This window comes from Anabrus simplex, chromosome 1 (genome assembly GCF_040414725.1).
Source record: "Anabrus simplex isolate iqAnaSimp1 chromosome 1, ASM4041472v1, whole genome shotgun sequence".
Lineage (NCBI taxonomy): Eukaryota > Metazoa > Arthropoda > Insecta > Orthoptera > Tettigoniidae > Anabrus > Anabrus simplex.
Genome location: NC_090265.1, coordinates 485,346,307 through 485,365,170, shown reverse-complemented (window position 1 = coordinate 485,365,170; position 18,864 = coordinate 485,346,307). Strand labels below are relative to the sequence as shown.

At 39.0% G+C, this 18,864-nt stretch overlaps 1 protein-coding gene across 1 annotated transcript in view; it reads left to right on the top strand.

Moving 5' to 3' along the window:
* LOC136856988 (uncharacterized) overlaps nucleotides 1–18,864 on the top strand; it is a 263,664-nt gene that overhangs the window by 146,003 nt on the left and 98,797 nt on the right. Inside the window, exon 9 of the mRNA XM_067135311.2 lies at nucleotides 11,562–11,763. Coding sequence (XP_066991412.2) covers nucleotides 11,562–11,763 — 202 coding nt within the window. The remainder of the gene's footprint in view (nucleotides 1–11,561; nucleotides 11,764–18,864) is intronic.

Here is an 18,864-nt window from a genome sequence, read left to right as displayed (position 1 = left end):
TTTTCATCTTCTCGTTAATTAGCTCCAGCACTTTGAATACCAGGTCTTCTTTAGTGTTCTCTGGTAGCCCATATATAAAAATATTTTTCTTTCGGGTTTCCTCTTGTCTTTTTTTCTCCTGCCATCTCAACTCTTTTATCTCTTCCTCCATTCTCCTCACTTTATCCCTCAAACTTGATATTTCTTTATTATTTTGGACCGCCCTTTCAGTCACTTTTCCTATCTCCTCTTTCACCATTTCTCGTATATCACTAGATTGCTCTTGTAATAGCTCTCTCATTTGTTCAGTTTGGGCCTTACTAAATTCCCTTATCTTCTCATGTCTTCCCAACCAACCACATTCTCATGATCAGGTCCAGGGTTCATTTCGACCCCTCCAATAACCAACAACACTGCCATCACTGATGCAGCCATCAAAATTGAAACCAAACTCACCTGCTGTCCGGTTCTGCCACTCATACTGCGCCTCGTATTCCTGACTCTACCGTGCCGACGACCTATCGTCGCCCGGTACAATTCTATTGAAATCCCCATGTCAGCACTCACTCACTCAACAACCTTCCTCTTCGCTTGCACGATTACAACTGAGAAATAAACACACAGAGACATTTAATAAGAATGATAAAAAAGGAGAAAAGCGTCAGTTTTTGGTCACTTTCTCCGGCATAATGACTTCATAAAGAACTTGTTCGAAGGCAAGGTGATGGGAAAGAAAGGCAGAGGGGAAACCACGGATGAAGATCATTGAAGAGGAAGTTGAGATTATGGGATGCCAAGGTTATGGAGAGATGAAAAGGATCAGTGGTTGCAGCGACAAGATAATGATGAAGGTTTTTGAGAGACATAGATTCAGTGCATTCATCGCAAGAATTTTGCTGTAGATAATGACACTGTTGTGTGAATCAAATGTTTGACTCTTTAAGTTTATTGTCAGCAAATTGTTTTTCCTGTTGAGAATAGTGAACCAATTCACATTCCTAGGAAATATCTTAAATTGTCACCTGATACTTATTCAACCACATACAACAATTAGCTTTTGCATAACAACATTAATTTACCTCAAGGAACAAAGTATACTAAAGAGTCACAGAAAGACAAAGAAGAGTTTAAACGTTGGTGTAAAGAAGCCTTTTTCAGACTTTCACGATAAAAATGCGAGCCCATTGTGTTCGATTATGAAAGATGTTAAGTGTTCTGAAAACCTAATGTAGATATTCCATTGATATTAGTGAGTGCTAAAGTGACGAGTGACGTGGAAGTTCAAGAGTATTTTTAGAATAATGATTTACTAGGAGAAAAATTGAAGTTGATATTGGGATGAGAAGACCGAGCAGAGCGGCCAAACATGTTAGTATGTTTTATTCTTCTTCTTGGTTATTTACTCAAATACTATATATATATCATATGCCTGCTCTTTCAATTAAACAGATACACAGGTGTTTAGCTAAATCAATCTTAAAGGTCTCAAATTCTCCGAACAAACACAGCATGTCAAAGAACTTCACAATGTAAATGTTGAGACAACATATCATCTAATCGGACCAACGACCTAACGGTCTTTAATTTTGCACCAGTGATTCTATAATGTGTATTTTCAACATTTTTAGTCATTCGTCAGCCATGCCCCCTTGCTTATGTGACCACTGGAAACATGGCAGATGTTCATTCAATTAGCTTCAGCCAGGCAGTGCTTCTGCCTCTCTATGTTATTCTAGCTCATTGAACCTAATTATACGGTATTTCCGTGCGCTGCGCCACCGTCACAATACTACTTCACATTCTTTCCGCGGATCCATTCGCCTTGGTCGGGTAATACATATGTTTGTTTACATTTCATTATCTTAACCTGTTATAGAAGCGGGTTGCACCACCACCACCACCACCACCACCACCACCATTAATCATAGGTTATAAACTTCACTGTTTAGTTATTTTTTCCTTCTTGTCATTCCTCCTAGTTTTATGCATTTTCCTGCCTGCACATCTTACTCTAACTTTTCTTCTTTAGTGTACACGCATGTTCATAATAAACAGAATTCATTGAAAGAGTAGAGATAGGAAGTTCATATTCACAGGTAATGTTCATTAGTATGTTCTGCAGAAATGACTGGCATTTCAGTCATCTAGATTCAGCATGTGTCCTGTTGCCTAGTAGGCAGGGGTCCTCCATAGGCACTGATAAGTTGTTCCATGTGTGATGGCATCGACGCTTATAAGGCACAAATGGCATCCTGGGGTATAGCCATCCATGCTGCATTCACCTGGCTCCACAGTGGTGGTTGGCATTGGGTCACAGCGTCGAACCCATCATTTACCATATCCCACACGTTTTCGATTGGCGAGAAGTCCGGTGTACAGGCGGGCCAGGGCAACAGCCTGACATCCTGTGACAACAAGAATGGATGTGTTCATGCAGCAACATGTGGTCATGCATTGTCCTGCTGAAGTATGGCATCTGGGGTGTCGTGCAGAAAGGGTATGTCTACAGGTCACAAGATGTCATTCACATAGGTGAAACTGGTCACAGTGGCCTGGACACGCTCCAACTGGGATTTGTGGTTGTACCAAATAGCATCCCACACCATAAGGCCTTGAATTGGCCCTGTATGTCTTGTACGAATGCAGTCAGTATTACGCGTTTCCTCCTGCCGGCGGCAAACCAAAATGCGGCCATCATTTTCAAACAAACAGAACCTGGAATTGTCTGAAAATACTATCTGCTGCCATTCCTGTCCCCAGTGTCGTCGTTCCATACACCATTGTAGCCTAGCATGTTCATGCACATTAGTCAAAGATAGGCCGAGAAGTGTACGACGCGCCAGTAACCCAGACTGTAATAAACGGTGACGGACTGTCACTCCTGATAGTGTACGATGTGTTACACTGTTCCACTGTTGTGCCAGAGCCGAGGAGGACGCAGATCTGTCCTGTAATGCCATTCGGAAGAGGTGTTGATTTTCTTTGTGGGGGGAGGGGGGGTCTGTGTGGTGCGACCAGACCCATCTCATTGTGTTCTACGGCCTTCTGTGAACCATTCAGCACACACCTGTTGCACGGCAGACACTCTTCGTCCCACACGAGCAGCAATTTCCCAGATGGATGCATCACGTTCTCTCATGTCAAGAATGCGCTCTTTCAAACTCTTTTGACGGTACGATTCTCGCATACATCTGCGAGGCATCCAGCACGTCTGCTCAAGTTACACTGATCCATTACCTTTGGTTTATAGCAACAACAAGAGCTGCAGACGCATTTTACCATTCGGTGGTGTTGCGCCAAGATGTCGATGTGGACCTTGAACCTAAGGGCCGACATGGTTCAAATGGTGATCATTTCTCCAGAACTTACTAATGCACATGTCCTGTGAATATGAACTTCCTATCTCTAGTCTTTCAAAATGTTCTGGTTTTTATGAACATGAGTGTATTAGTAATCTAGTATGTAAACTTTTGCATTTCCTCTGCGAGCTTCTTACTTTCGATTCTGTTCATCCTGAAGCTTTTCCCTTATTATCCACCTGCTAATGTTTTGTGTAAATTATAGAATTTAGTAATACAAAAAACAACTGTAGAGTTACAACGGCTTTCAAATTAAATGCTATGCATTTTGCAGAAAAAGAAAGGTGTAATTCAGTAGCCAAAGAATTCAATATGCAACCTAACTTCATATGTATTATTAACATGATAATATAGCTTTTGAACCCACATCAAGAAAACAAGGTGAAGTTCTTTATTTAGTAGAGAACTTTGCTCCACGCTTTCAGAAGGAAATTATAAAAATTTTAATGTATTTCACTGCTTCCCGTATAATCCTACACGTGTAGACTTTTGTGTGGGTTAGAATTCAAACATCTTGGAACACAGCATCATGACCCAGTGATAGAGTATGCTCAGCTATTGCTGACTTGTCTGGCTGCTTGAGATGAATATTTCATTGGTGTTCCTTGATACGAGTACCAATGGATCGGCTTGTTTGGTTAATGTATACCTTGCCACGGCAAGCATGAGAATTTTTTACACCCCAGGGTGTAATTGTGGGGACGGTTTTTGCACCTGAGAGAACGAGACTAATGTAAGTCCATTTTTTGCCAAAATTGAGAAAACATTGAAAACAAGGTTCCTATGGCCTCTTGCATTAGAACTAATTGAATTAAGTCTAAAAGTTCATTTAAAAAGGGAATAAGCAAGTTTAAAATGATGCAAGTCTTAATGCATCTTGGAGCTAAACAAACATAAGTCATGTTACTACAAAATGATTCTAAATATTTTAAGCATCTATAAGCATAAATCCAAATGCATTGTTTTAGCTCTAAGCGAACAATCAAATATTACTCGGTTCAAATCTTTCTTGTGAGACACAATGTTTATATCTTGCTCTTGACAAAGGCATTTTTAGTGGTTCTTTTATAGAGTGAGGATGTGAAATGCACTGTTTATAAACCATGAATTTAAATAGAAGAAAAACAAGGTTATTAGCCTTTTCAGCGAAAGGAAATGAGCCTATTCAAAAGGACGCTGCAGCCGGAAATCCAGCCGTGCCGTCCTTCATCTCTGATAGAACTGACATTACATGTCTAAACTTTATAAATGACCAGTGGTGTACTTAAAAGTGACCCGTCATTTTTACTCTAAAATATACAATAATAATTATTAAATTAATGCTGTATGGTCCACCTTTTTCAATACTGTATTATGCAATATTATTGAATTACATTACCAAACTTGGGACTAGTTTCGGCCTTGGTTGGCCATCTACAGCCTTAATGTAATACATCTAATAACTAAACAAATATAGAAACACACAACTGACATGAAAACTAATGTACAAAACACACAATTAACATTACAATCTGGGATGAACGAAGTGCAAAATCTGAAAAATAAATTAGGCCCTATATTCTTAGTATCTGGAGTTTGCTCATCATCCAGACTCTTTCTTGTATTGATATTCATAGAATTTGTTAGTTCCATCACTGCTAATCATTACAATTTCAATTGCAAAACTGGAACTGGTAAATGTTGATTCTTTAGTCAGATCATCAGTCACCAAATCTACTTCAGTGGTGTTAGCAGTATGCAAGCCACTGGATGCCACTGTAAACTGCTAGTTGGTGTTTCCACATAGACCAACGTGAATAAAATGAAATGTTCCCGTAGCGCTTGTTAAAATCATGCGGAATGCTGTTGGACATTGTCAGGACGGCACATGATGATATGGTTAAAACTGACACATTCTTAATTTGTGGCTGGTATAAATTTGCAATTCATTGCGGTGTCCATGAATTCAACCTGAATAAATGATAGATTAAATTAGATAAAAATTAATAGAAGGAGAGAGACTGAGATCGTGTTAGTCAAATAGCATAGGTTATGAGACCATACCTCTCGTTTCAGTATGTGGTGCGTGGTGTATTGTTGTGTGCCTCATACTAATGGTTGTGAGATTCAAAGGAAAAGGAAGGGGCGGGGCAAGGAGAGAGAGGCGGGGCATGGGTTGACGGGGTGAGGCAAGGGTCAAGTCGTTGAAAGAAGGGGGGGGGGGGGGGGGGAGGGGCGAATTAAGGCGGGGCCGAAGAATGTGGGAAAAGAGATGGCTGCTGAGGAAAGGTGCTGTGAATATTATGAAAAACTGAATTATGACTTGTTGGTTTGACGTTTCTAAAAATGGGAATTAGAAGTTCAAATAGGAAATTTGGCTTTTCTGAAATGTCATTAATATTATACTTCGGTTTAAAATATTGATCTATATGTATGAAGCAGGGAGGGGTCCTTTGTTTTTGACTTTGAGAATTTCTATATCTTGTTTTATGTCTGAATTTGTGATTATAGTCATGTATATGCTGTCCTACAGTTGAAGATTTATTGTACTTCAGGGCATTGACGTGTTCCGAGTACCTTATATTAAAAGTCCTCCTGGTCTGTCTGACATAAGAAGAATTACAGCTGTTGCAAATAATCCTGTATACTCCTGATTTTGAAAAACTATTGAACTTGTTTATGGATGTGGCATTATGTAAGACTTGTGCATTTCTATTGTTGGTTTTGAAGACTACTTGTACATCGTGCTTTTTAAAGATATTGGTGTCTTTGTAAATTTGTTTGTTGAACATAAAGGAAAATGAGGAGTTGTTTCATATATCTTTTTTCAAAGTGGTAGAGTGGCGGTATTTATACTTATTGATTACTTTTTCAATAAAGAAACACTCAGCTCGATAGCTGCAGTTGCTTAAGTGCGGCCAGTATCCAGTGTTCGGGAGATAGTGGGTTCGAGCCCCACTGTCGGCAGCCCTGAAGATGGTTTTCCGTGGTTTCCCATTTTCTCACCAGGCAAATGCTGGGGCTGTACCTTAACTAAGGCCACGGCCGCTTCCTCCCCATTCCTAGGCCTTTCCTGTCCCATCGTCGCCATAAGACATATCTGTGTCGGTGCAACGTTAAACAAATAGCAATAAAGAAACTATTGTATCCATAAGATTTAGCTATATTACAAATGGTGTTCAACTCCTTTTTGAGGTCTCTTTTAGACATTGGAACATTGAAGGCTTGTTACTCCATGTGTTGTACGCTGCTCGTTTGTGAATTTGGGGGTGTAATTTGTTTTTTAATCGTATGGCCTCAACTACCATGTGCAGACATTTCAATTTGATGCCATCTGGCTGGCTGCTCGTCAATTTCAACGTTCCGTTTTACTCTAGGCCCACTAGATGGCAGACCAAGTAAACCGAAATTCTTTTGGGCGTCTTGGGTAAACACCAATTGTGTCATCAGAGATCTTTTACATGCCGACATCGTACGACATGGAGTGTCAATGGACTTTTTTCCGCCCTTCAAAAATCCGACTACCTCTGCCGGGTTTGAACCCGATATCTTGGGATCCGGAGGCCGACACTGTACCAGTGATCCACAGAGGCAACTATTTGGGGGTGTGAAGAATCTTGACAGATTGTAGTGACTGCTTGGGTAGTAGCTTGGGTGCCTGGTAAAAGTTAAGTCAAAAAAATTAAATTTCCGTTCATTTTCGGATTCAAGTGTGAATTTTATATGCGGGTCAATGTTATTTAGATTAATGAGGGTCGTAGCAGTATATGTGATGCTCTCATCCATAATTAGTATGGTGTCGTCTACATCTCTTGCCCAGAAAAGGATGTTGTCGAAGTTATTATCACTTTTGGTGTGTTCCATAAAATCCAAGTGAATCTCGGCTAAGATACTCGAGGCCGGCGATACCATAGCCAATCCTTCTTGTTGATAAATGTTGTGCGTAGTTTCGTCAGAGTTTTAGGCCTCGTTTTTTCTTGCGTTTGTATGCTTTCCCCCACTGCCAAAATCGTATGTTAATAATGTATGGGACATATAGAATTGTTTTGTATGTGGTAGTTTTGCGTTTTTAAGTGCATAATTTTAATGAGTTGAATGTTTTTAACGGGGTTGTGTCGGTGACAGTTTCAGGTAGTTAATTTTCTCGTTATGGCCAAAAATATAACAAACGTTATCTCCAAGTGTTCAGAGATACCTATAAATTTCCATTCATTTTACCGTCTGATAAAGAAACTACCATATTCTTTCGCGTAATTAACGCCCTTGCATAATTTACGCATCCCAATATTTTTGGGTCCAAAGTGGAGAAAAACAAATGTTCACGTATTTGACGCTCCCACAACCTCGAACATCCATCACGCAGCTCCGGATGCGTTTTGAAATAAAGATGTCAACTACTCAAGTAGCAGGCTTCCTTTTGCGAAAGCGGGCATTCCAAATACAGGGCAATGTGCTGTTATTAGCCGGCAGGAAATCCCACTGCACTAGTTTTACAAGTGTTTCGGGTACGGGACATTCTGTGATCTCAAAATTGTTTGTCAGTCCACAGTATTCGAGTAATACTGCATCATACTAAATTCACAATTAAGTATTTATTATTTTCCACCTAGTCGATACAATGATTGCTTAAGGCAATTTAATAGTTAAAAGTGGTACATGTTTCGTATTTTATCAACATCTTCAGCCACATAAACACTGTTTAGATGAAAAATATATAAATTGACAAAGTAATGCTTAAGAGGAAGTGTCCTTAAAATTAACATAAGATTGACAACATTAAAAACAAACAAAAAACTCAAGAGAAAATATATAAATTATGTCTACAATTGAAAGCAGTCGTCAAGGAAACACTTGTACAATATTCCATAGAGAATATGTCCTAAATGAATATTCTTTTCTTAATAATTCATGAAAAAAGGTCAATTTATAAATTAAAAATTATACAATTTATAAGTAATTGTCGAAATGAAGAAATCCAGATATCACAATGTGGCTCTTATTATTAATGCAGATGAAAATATAACTAATTCCTAGTTGTCAATTTATATTAAGCCTGCTTTCCTTTGGAACAGTAACTCCTGTCATTCTTTCACAGTCTTGTGTCTGGTGTAATATTGATGATGCGTTCTTCCTTGCTCTTGCACCTGAGGAGGTGGAGGAGCGGGGGATATAGGTGTGTCAAGAACCTCCTTGCTGTCACCTATATTTTCAACTGAGGAGGAATTAGTTGCAGGACTAACTCGCGGTGATCAGTTACGCTGAAACATACGAGAATAGGGCAGCGAGTATTCAATACCCAAATGAAATTTGCGGTAACAGAAGTGCACTTCAAGCGGCCAACAAGTCTCACAAAGCATTTCACGGACCAAAAAGCAGCAAGTTTCCGCAAATAGAGAAGGATCTGCTTAAATATATGATTTTGTTACGCAACGTTGGATAATCAATTTCTCACGAAATGCAGTATTTTAAAGAATGTGAAATATCCGCTGCACATGGAATCAGTGTCTCGGATTTAAGGTTAGCCGAGTCTTCATTAATTTTATGAAGAGAAATAGACTTCCTCTTTGGCGAAGAACATCATTATGCCAAAAAATGACGAATGATTTAAACCAATTTCATCGCTTTGTGATTGAGAAACGTAAAGTGAGGAACATTTGATCTTCCTTATAGGATCCGCAGATCAGACGCCAATCAGTTTCCATATGCCACAAAGTCGAACAATCGATAAGAAAGGATCATACAATGTTAACGTATGCGCTACTGGAAGCAAAAAACAACGATGTACTTCAATGCTTGCTATAACAGCTGATGTCAGAAAGCTTACACCTTACATTGATCTAAAACGAAAAACAATGCCCAAAGCAAAATTTCCGTGAGTGATCCACGTTCGTATTCAAGAAAAAGGGTGGATGGACACGTCACTCGTACAAGATTGGATACGAACGGTTTGGGGTAATGTAGCAGGGTCCCTCCTTTGATGCCCGGCCCTTCTCGTGTTGGACAGTTTTTTTGCCGGTATGTCATCGTCGCCTTAAGACCTGTCTGTGTCGGTGCGATGTAAAGCCACTAGCAAAAAGATAACATACAGAAAACAAGTATATGAATAGAGAATATAATGAGGCCTCATTAGTCACGAAGAATAAGCTGTGATATTATTTTATTATTGCATTTGTGGATTTAGAAAAGGCTTTTGATAATGTGAACTGGAATATGTTAATGAAGATTGACTAGTGTTGGTCTAGATTTTAGAGATAGGCGAATAGTATATGAACTCTCTATAACAACCAAAGAGGCATCATAAACATAAATGGTGAAGTATGGGAGGCTTATATAAAGAAAGGAGTACGACAGGGATGTAATTTGTCACCAGTGCTCTTCAACCTGTATATTGAGAAAGGCACTGAGGAACGTAAAGAGGATATGGAAGGGATATAGATAAATGGAGTAGAAATCAAAATAAGATTTGCTGATGACATAGCTGTCATAGAGGAGAACGAAGAGAAACTACATAGTGCATTAATAAGAATGAATAAGATGTTGAGAGATAAGTATAACATGAAAATGAATACAAAAAAGACCGAAATTATGGTATGCAACCGCCAGCATATTACAGTTGACATCAGAGTTAGTGATATACCACTAAGGCAAGTAAATGTTTTTACCTACTTAGGAAGTAAAATCACTCCAGATGGCAAAAGTTCAGTCGACATAAAGAGTAGAATTTCCCCCACCGGGCGAGTTGGCCGTGCGCGTAGAGGCGCGCGGCTGTGAGCTTGCATCCGGGAGATAGTAGGTTCGAATCCCACTATCGGCAGCCCTGAAGATGGTTTTCCGTGGTTTCCCATTTTCACACCAGGCAAATGCTGGGGCTGTACCTTAATTAAGGCCACGGCCGCTTCCTTCCAACTCCTAGGCCTTTCCTATCCCATCGTCGCCATAAGACCTATCTGTGTCGGTGCGACGTAAAGCCGCTAGCAAAAAAAAAGAATTTCCCAAGCAAAGATTGCTTATTACAAGAAAAGGATACTACTTACATCAAGGAATTTAAATGTGGAGACTAAGAAGAGATTTATTAAGTGCTATGTCTGGAGTGTGGCCTTGTATGGTTCAGAAATGTGGACTATTAGTGCATGTGATAAGAAACGTCTGGAAGCATTTGAGATGTGGTTCTGGAGGAGGATGGAAAAGATCTCATGGACAGCAAAACTCACCAATGAAGAAGTTCGACGAATAGGTGGAAAAGGATCCTTTTTAGCAACAATAAGAAAGAGAAGAGACCAATTAATTGGCCATCCCTATAGGCACAATGGTTTCATAGTTAATGTTATGGAAGGAATGATTCAAGGTAAAAGAGAAAGAGGAAGACCTAGACTGCAATATTCAAGACAGATCAAGATGACGTAGGAACAGGCTCATATGCGGAAATGAAGAGATTAGCGGATTGCAGAGAAGAGTGGAGAAGATGAATTGCTGCCAACCAATCTTAGGATTTAGAATTAAGAAGAATGTTTTTAAATTATGTATTTATTTTTAGGTAAGTTTATTGACAAAATTATTCAAACAAAAGTAATCCATTAATTTGAAGTTGTTGAACAAGAGTATTATATTGGTCTCAAAAGTTGTGTGATTGAAGAATTAGTATGAAATAAATATACTGTTGTTTACTAGATTTATCATCTGCACTTTTCATTCATCAGAGGTATGGTATTCACAGTGATTGTAGTTAGTCAGTTTGGACCAACATAGACTGTAAAAATGGTCAAATTAATTAATAAATTCCAAAAATTGGCTTTCACAGTAGATGACTTTCAAAATTCTCATATTTGAAATAGGATGAACATATTGGGCAGGTGGTAGGATTCCAAGTATCATCTCTTTGGCTATTGGCTACCCACAGCTTACGAATATCCTTGCATTTCGAGAATGTATAAAATGAAATATTTCTTTGCCAGCCATTTTTTTTTGTACTGTCAAGTGTACATAAGCCTCTGTTTTTCAGCTGATGAAGGTATGCTTTTCTAATCTTTGCATGGGTAAGCCACTCTCTTCTTCTTCTTCTTCTTCTTCTTCTTCTTCTTCTTCTTCTTGTTCTTCTTGTTCTTCTTGTTCTTGTTCTTCTTCTTCTTCTTCTTCTTCTTCTTCTTCTTCTTCTTCTTCTTCTTCTTCTTCTTCTTCTTCTTCTTCTTAATGTTGCTCCATAATTGATTGTATGGAATCATTTGGTCTGTCAATCTTTTGTTCCAGATATACATATGGTTGCAATTGGTCTTTGGAGTCTAGAGAAAATGCAAAGGATCTGTATTACTTGGCAGATCGCTATCTAATGGATGAGTTGAAGATGCTTTGTCTTAAATATCTCTGGCCCAAGGATGTAGACAGTCTGTGGTGTGCCTTCGACTTGGCTACATGTAACGATCTACCTGAACTTAAAACAGCTGCACTTAGGGTTTGTTCTCATTTTATTTATGGTTTAAGTTACTTGCTAGTTATGCACACACACAAAAGGTGGTTAAGTTTTTGTGTCTTTCAGCTTCTCAAATTAGACTAAATGCCTACAGTAGCTGCTTACTCTCTAGATAGTATTTAAATCAGGCGCAACCAACTAGTACTGTAGTGACATAATATAATACGTCTCCCGTGTTCTCAACACTTGATGCCAAAGTGATGGAGCATTCAAGTGGTAGCAGGGAGTAGGAAAATGAACCAGTATATGTAATACCTTTCTAGAACATGTTTTATTTGAACACGTGAATTTTATGTTTTAGTGACAAGCACAAACTACTTTATTGTGTAATGGAAACGTTCTAGTAAATACATAGAGCAATTTGTTATTGCATTATTAAATGAAATATAACATTAAAAAAAGCGACATAATATAGTTTGCTCAATAATTGCCACCTTCCTGCACAAGTAGGGTTAGAATTGTACGAAGAGATTCAATGTCTGGTGTGACAAACTGTAGCAATTGATATATTGACATTACCCCCCATCAGTAAAGACAAAATGCAACAGAAATCATTGATCCAACCATTTGCTTTGAGCAATCATTTACTCAGTCCAAAGAAGTGGACAATGAGAAGAAAAAATTTATGAACCGATTATGCCACACTTTCTTAAAGTTGTACTACAAATATCCTTTGAGAAGACGAAATACATGATGAACATCAGTGATGGTCTAGAATGGATGTTAACAGATCATGGAAAGATTGGAAGAGTTTAGGTACCTTGGTGAAGTAATCAAAGAGAATAGGTTAGAACAGGAAGTGACCAATATCCGCATCCGGAAATTACAGTGAGCATTCCAATTGACTAAAATAATCTATAATAAGAAGATGCTGAGATTCTGAGTCACATTAAGATATTACAGTACTGTTGTTAATCCAGAAGGGTTATATGCTTCAGAGACCCTGTGCATGAATCGACTAGTCAATCAACTACTTAAAAGAGAATGCAGGCTACTACGCAAGAATTTTAGGCAACAGATGGGTTAACGGGCAGGTTCAACTGAAATCCAATAAAGATGTATACAGGGAGATGGAACCGATAACAACAGCAATTAGAAAGAGAAGATTGCTGTTATATGGGCACATCTTCCGTATGAATAATGACTGGCTCACAAAGAAAATTTGGAATTTTTTAAAACAAAAGGCATCTTATGTTGAGACGGTTCCAAGAGTGTGAGAAAGATCTGAGGGAGGAGGGTATTATAGGGGATGAAATCAATGACAGGGTTAGTTTCAGAAGGATGGTGAAAAGCTATCAGTGTTTTATGGTAGAGACAGAACCCAGAAGACGAAGAGGCCCTTTACCAGAGGGGCGGAAGAAAGTGCTGATCGACGGGCTCAAGAGATACTGGCAGGATGTCAAAGCTAGAAGATGAGCAAGACACAGACACTGAAAATGAGCTTGGTTGTTAACACGCAGCCCATAGAGGTTCAAGTTAAAAAGGAGAAAAGAAAATGGGCTGAATCATGATACTCTACCAACATTTTTTTAAGCTGGTGTGTGACAAACAAAATAGAGAAGTGCATCCAAGAAAAGATCATAACATTGATAATAAAACATTCAGTAGCTATTCTAAAGAACTGTCTCTACAATGCCTGACATTGTTACATATTTCAGACTTATGTACAATATTCTTTTTAAATCTCATGACTGGGCGAGTTGGCCATGTGGTTAGGGGCACTCAGCTGTGAGCTTGCATGCAGGAGATAGTGGGTTCGAACCCCACTGGCGGCAGCCCTGAAGATGGTTTTCCTTAGTTTCTAATTTTTACACCAGGCAAATGCTGGGGCTGTACCTAAATTAAGGCCATGGCCGCTTCCTTCCCACTCCTAGGCCTTTCCTATTATTTCATTGCCATAAGATCTATCTATATGTGTCGGTGCGACGCAAAACAAATTTTTAAATCTCAGGATGTTTTGTTTTCAGTTTGTAGATTCACTTTTCTTTAGATGCAATGTCTGTGGCAAATCCACATGTGGATTAGATGATGATGATAATAATAATTTTAAAATATGCAGTAATGTCAATTTTTAAGAAATTTTACATTCTGTAAGTAAACACATAATTTTTTTATTCGTTTTGAGTAATAAAAAATAGCAATTTGTTCAATTAAATAGGTAAATCACACAAAGAATAATATACAGGAAGTTACTTTTTAATCTTATCTTCTTCTTATCTTAATCTGTTTACCCTCCAGGGTTGGCCTTTCCCTCGGACTCAGCGAGGGATCCCACCTCTACCGCCTCAAGGGCAGTGTCCTGGAGCTTCAGACTTTTGGGTCGGGGGATACAACTGGGGAGAATGACCAGTACCTCGCCCAGGCGGCCTCACCTGCTATGCTGAACAGGGGCCTTGTGGAGTTATGGGAAGATTGGAAGGGATAGACAAGGAAGAGGGAAGGAAGCGGCCGTGGCCTTAAGTGAGGTACCATCCCGGCATTTGCGTGGAGGAGAAGTGGGAAACCACGGAAAACCACTTCCAGGATGGCTGAGGTAGGAATCGAACCCACCTCTACTCAGTTGACCTCCCGAGGCTGAGTGGACCCCGTTCCAGCCCTCGTACCACTTTTCAAATTTTGTGGCAGAGCTGGGAATCGAACCTGGACCTCCGGGGGTGGCAGCTAATCACGCTAACCACTACCCCACAGAGGCGGACAGTTACTTTTTAATACAAAACAAAATATTCATTAAGTATTACTCTTGCTCTTCAGTGGTTGCTCATGTTTGTTCTTCATAATTTTTGAAGTTTTTTTCCCTTTTTTTTTCCCTTCTCTGTACCCGTTTCTCATTATGTGGAGTCAATCTTTGAGAAACGCTGTCTCAGAATACACTTAAATGTTACTATCTTACGACAGGCTTCTGTGCTTTGGTTTGCATGTTTTCAAAATAGATAATAATTGCTCGCAGATGTAGATGGAACAATATATGCTGAACATTCTTGCAACAAACAAATGTAGGCAGAAAATATTCATAAAAGTCATATATCTTGATTTATGAATTTCATTTTCCGTATTGACATTTACCAATCGTCATAAAAGGAAAGAAAAATTCCACCTAATCAATATATTTATTTTCTTGTAAAGTATTACAATCTAGGACCGGTTTCGACCCTTCATAGGTCATCCTCAGCTATATCAGAATCACATTTGCATTTCTATCTTATACCTCTGAAAGACCTTCATGATATATTGTTTCATAATTTTCAGTGAAAACTTATCTTAAAAACTTACAAATTTACAAGTGTTGTGTTAAAATTGAAAATTAAAATTACAAAACTTTGTCTATTATATACATGCACTTTGGCTGACAGAATGCGTCCTTGGGTTGATTAAGCATCTATCTTAGGTATTGTTGCTTATTCTGTTGAATCGATTCCCTTTTATACTTATGTACAATTGTGAATAGACTATCAGTAAAATTTGATAAATAAAACTTGCGTGATAATTATAATAAAATATCATGTTACATCTTTACACCATATTGCTGGAGTGATATTATTTTAGGTAGAATATAAATGCGTGTTGACCTCTATAAAATATTTTTACATAAACACACTAATATATTTTAAAGTCTAATCATTGTACTTTAAAGTCTAAAATACTTATTGCTTACACCACACACTCAGCACGCTAAACAAGGTGAGTCTCATATCCTATCATCCTTTGCCGCGACTCCATTTAGACTTCCATTTCACTAACTTAGTTTTTCTTTCCTTTCTTTTAAGACTCACCACCCTGTTGAGCTGAGACTTATTCGAAGATCAACCTTATTCAATCGCCCAACATCAGGTGTCCCGGCCTCGACAAAATCTTTTTGTTGGTATTGTTATATAACCTCGGACCTGGACTTATGTGCCTGAATTGAACATCAGAAGAGTGGACAATTTTACTACTTTGTTTTTACCACATCGTTTTATCATCATATTCAGACTTTTATGTTCAAAGCATCAGTTCAATTTTATGCACAATACTTACCCATCAAACTACTATGCTTTTATGTGTCACATCACATCATCATATTTTACTCAAGTTCTTCTAGCTTTTAAGAAAAAGCAGTCTACCATTTGTATTCAGCCATGCAAGAGTTATTAATGCAATTTTTATGACATGTACTTTGCCCATTTGTGATTTTTGTAGCTGATGTTGGCGCGATGAGCGTCGAAACCGGTTCTAAATATTTAATAAATATTATGTTGTGAACATCTTATGCAACACGTTTTGTATTGAGAAGGTTGAACCTTCCTTGATATTTTAATTGTGAATCTCAGTTCAATACGGGAAAATGAAGTTTTTAACTTATAATTCCTACAGATGTCATTGTAATGACCTATGTTCATTTCAGTTGGGAAAACCACTAAGACAGTCTTTCTGAGGATGTAAAAAGGTAGGTGGAGAGTGAGCGTCTGCCATTATAATGCATTTCCCCAGCGTGATTGAGACTGATGGTAGGCAAGCAGGCCTACCATTACAATAAAAATTCACTAACGCACTCTTCATGTGAGAAAAGATGTTTGGTGATTTCTCTGTCGTGTTTCCAGGGTAACGTTAAGAGCTATGCAATTTAATACAGTCTTGCTCACAATGTGTACTCTACCTAATCTACAATTCTGTATACAATGTGGAATTCTGTAGCGAAGCACGGGTACATCAGCTAGTAACTTATATAACCCAAGTTATCCTTGCTGCTGCTGAGGAGTCCATTCCTTTTTTCTCAGGGCCTCCTCGCCTAAAACTCGTTTGTGGAACGAAGAAATTGCAGCTATCAAAGAACGCCGTCGAGCCCATAAATGTTATCGGAGGCAGCCTACTGTGGCCAACTTGGTAACATTTAAGAAACTCCCCGCTAAGGCATGAGTTCTTATTTGCCAAAGTAAGAAAGCTTCGTGGGAGAGATATGTGTCGTCTATGACGTCATATACTCCATCATCTCAAGTGTGGACTAAACTTCGACGTATTTCGGGTATTCAAGGATCATCTTCTGCACCGGGAATTTCCATTGCAGGCAGTGTCGTCACTGGACCACTCTCGATTGCTAACCATCTAGCTAGTCATTTCGCGGACGTATCTTGCTCCGGGAATTACCATCATGATTTCCTCGCTCTGAAGCGGGAGGCAGAACGTCATCACCTTAGTTTTGCCACTCAAGCTTCAGAGGACTATAACATGCCCTTTACGCAGTGGGAACTCTGCAGCGCTTAGCGCTTTGCAAGGACACGTCTCCTGGACCAGACAACATCCATAACCAGATGTTGAAACACCTTAGTGATGATAATCTACTATATCTCCTTCGTGTGTTCAACCGAATCTGGATAGAGGGTGAGTTGCCGTCTCAGTGGCGAAGGGGCGTAGTCATTCCTGTCCTCAAGCCTGACAAAGATCCTAAGTATGCAGGAAGTTACAGACTGATTTGTCTTACAAACTGCCTGTGTGAGCTATTTGAGAGGATGGTAAATCGCCGACTTGTGTGGTGTCTGGAGAAACAAGGACTCTTGTCCGAGTACCAGTGCGGCTTTCGAGCCGCTCGATCAACCACTGACGACTTGGTACGCTTGGAGAGCTCTATCCAGGATACGTTTCTCTGCAAACAGCATTTGGTAGCTGTCTTCTTTGACTCGTGACACCACATGGCGAGATGGTATCCTTTCAGTCCTGCATCAATGGAGATTCTGAGGTAACTTGCCGGTATTTATTGGGAATTTTTTTGTCCCTCCATCCATTCTGTGTCCGAGTAGGGAGGACATATTCGCAATACCGTGTTCAGGAAAATGGAGTCTCACGGGGATCGGTTCTTGGTGTCACTCTGTTCAAGATTGCCATAAACGGTATTGTCGTTGCTGCTGGTTCAGCAGTAATACCGTCGCTATATGTTGACGATTTTGCTCTGTACTATAGTGTTAAAAACTTCATATTTGGTCCGTATTGAGAGGAGATTAACACACAACAGAAGAGAGTATAAATGATCCACCTTATATCAATACAAATTATGTTGTTGATACAAAATCACAACATTTTTATTAGGGACCGGTTTCGATGTCTTTGGACATCGTCCTCAGCCATAACAGGTTAAATGAACAAAGATATATATCTTACAATACAGAATATAAACCATTAATAATGAGATCATATAAAATGGGAGAAATATACAACATGCTGCTCAAGAATCATTTTTACGAAATGTACAAGTTAAAACTTGATGGTCAGACAGTAAAATAGGAATGAAAATGTTATCACTAGTTTAAAAAGTCATTGCCATTATGTGATGTCTAAAAGTTTTTGAGCGTGACATAAATAAAAATTTTAAAATTTTTGACGTCTGAAAGTTGACGTCCTCTGTAAAAAAATTGTCGTCATCGTTGTTCCTCTGTAGAAAATTTGTAACTTGGTAGTGGCCTGTATCTCAGTTTTCATGAGATAAACATTGAGTCATAAGGTGGTTAAGCAAGTGGATCATGTTTACAGTGTTGACATAAGTATGTGTTGTAAGACCAGAAAGTTCTCGATCCAATGCGGGACCTGAAGTGTAAGAAATTTTGAATTAAAATAAGTTAGTGGAAAAGAGGGCATTATGTTAAGAGAATTTTAAAGTACAGGACTCACCTTGATCGGCCTGTTTGTACGGAGAGCGGAGAGGAACTGAAGGTTGAAGCTTACAGGGAGCATAGCACGGTGTTAAGAGAGAGAGAGTGGCGGGTTAAGAGGGAGGGGGGGGGGGGAAGGGGCAATGGAAGGGGCGAGTCAGGCGGATGTGGTAGGGAAGGATAGCGTGATAAATTGTTATGTAAAATCTGATAGAACCAAATGTTTTCAGGGAGCTTGACACTGTTGAATACTGATATGAGGACATCAAATAAAATTCTAGGCTTTTCGGAAATGTCATTGAGATTCAGATTCGGATTGAAATATTGGTCCAAATGTATATAGCAGATCTCCGTAGTGTCTACCAAAGGGCCTTTGCTCAACGTATCTAAAATTGTTAAGTTGTGATCTATTCCATTAAATTTGTGTTTGTAATCATGAATGTGCTGACCTACTGCGGAAAACCTG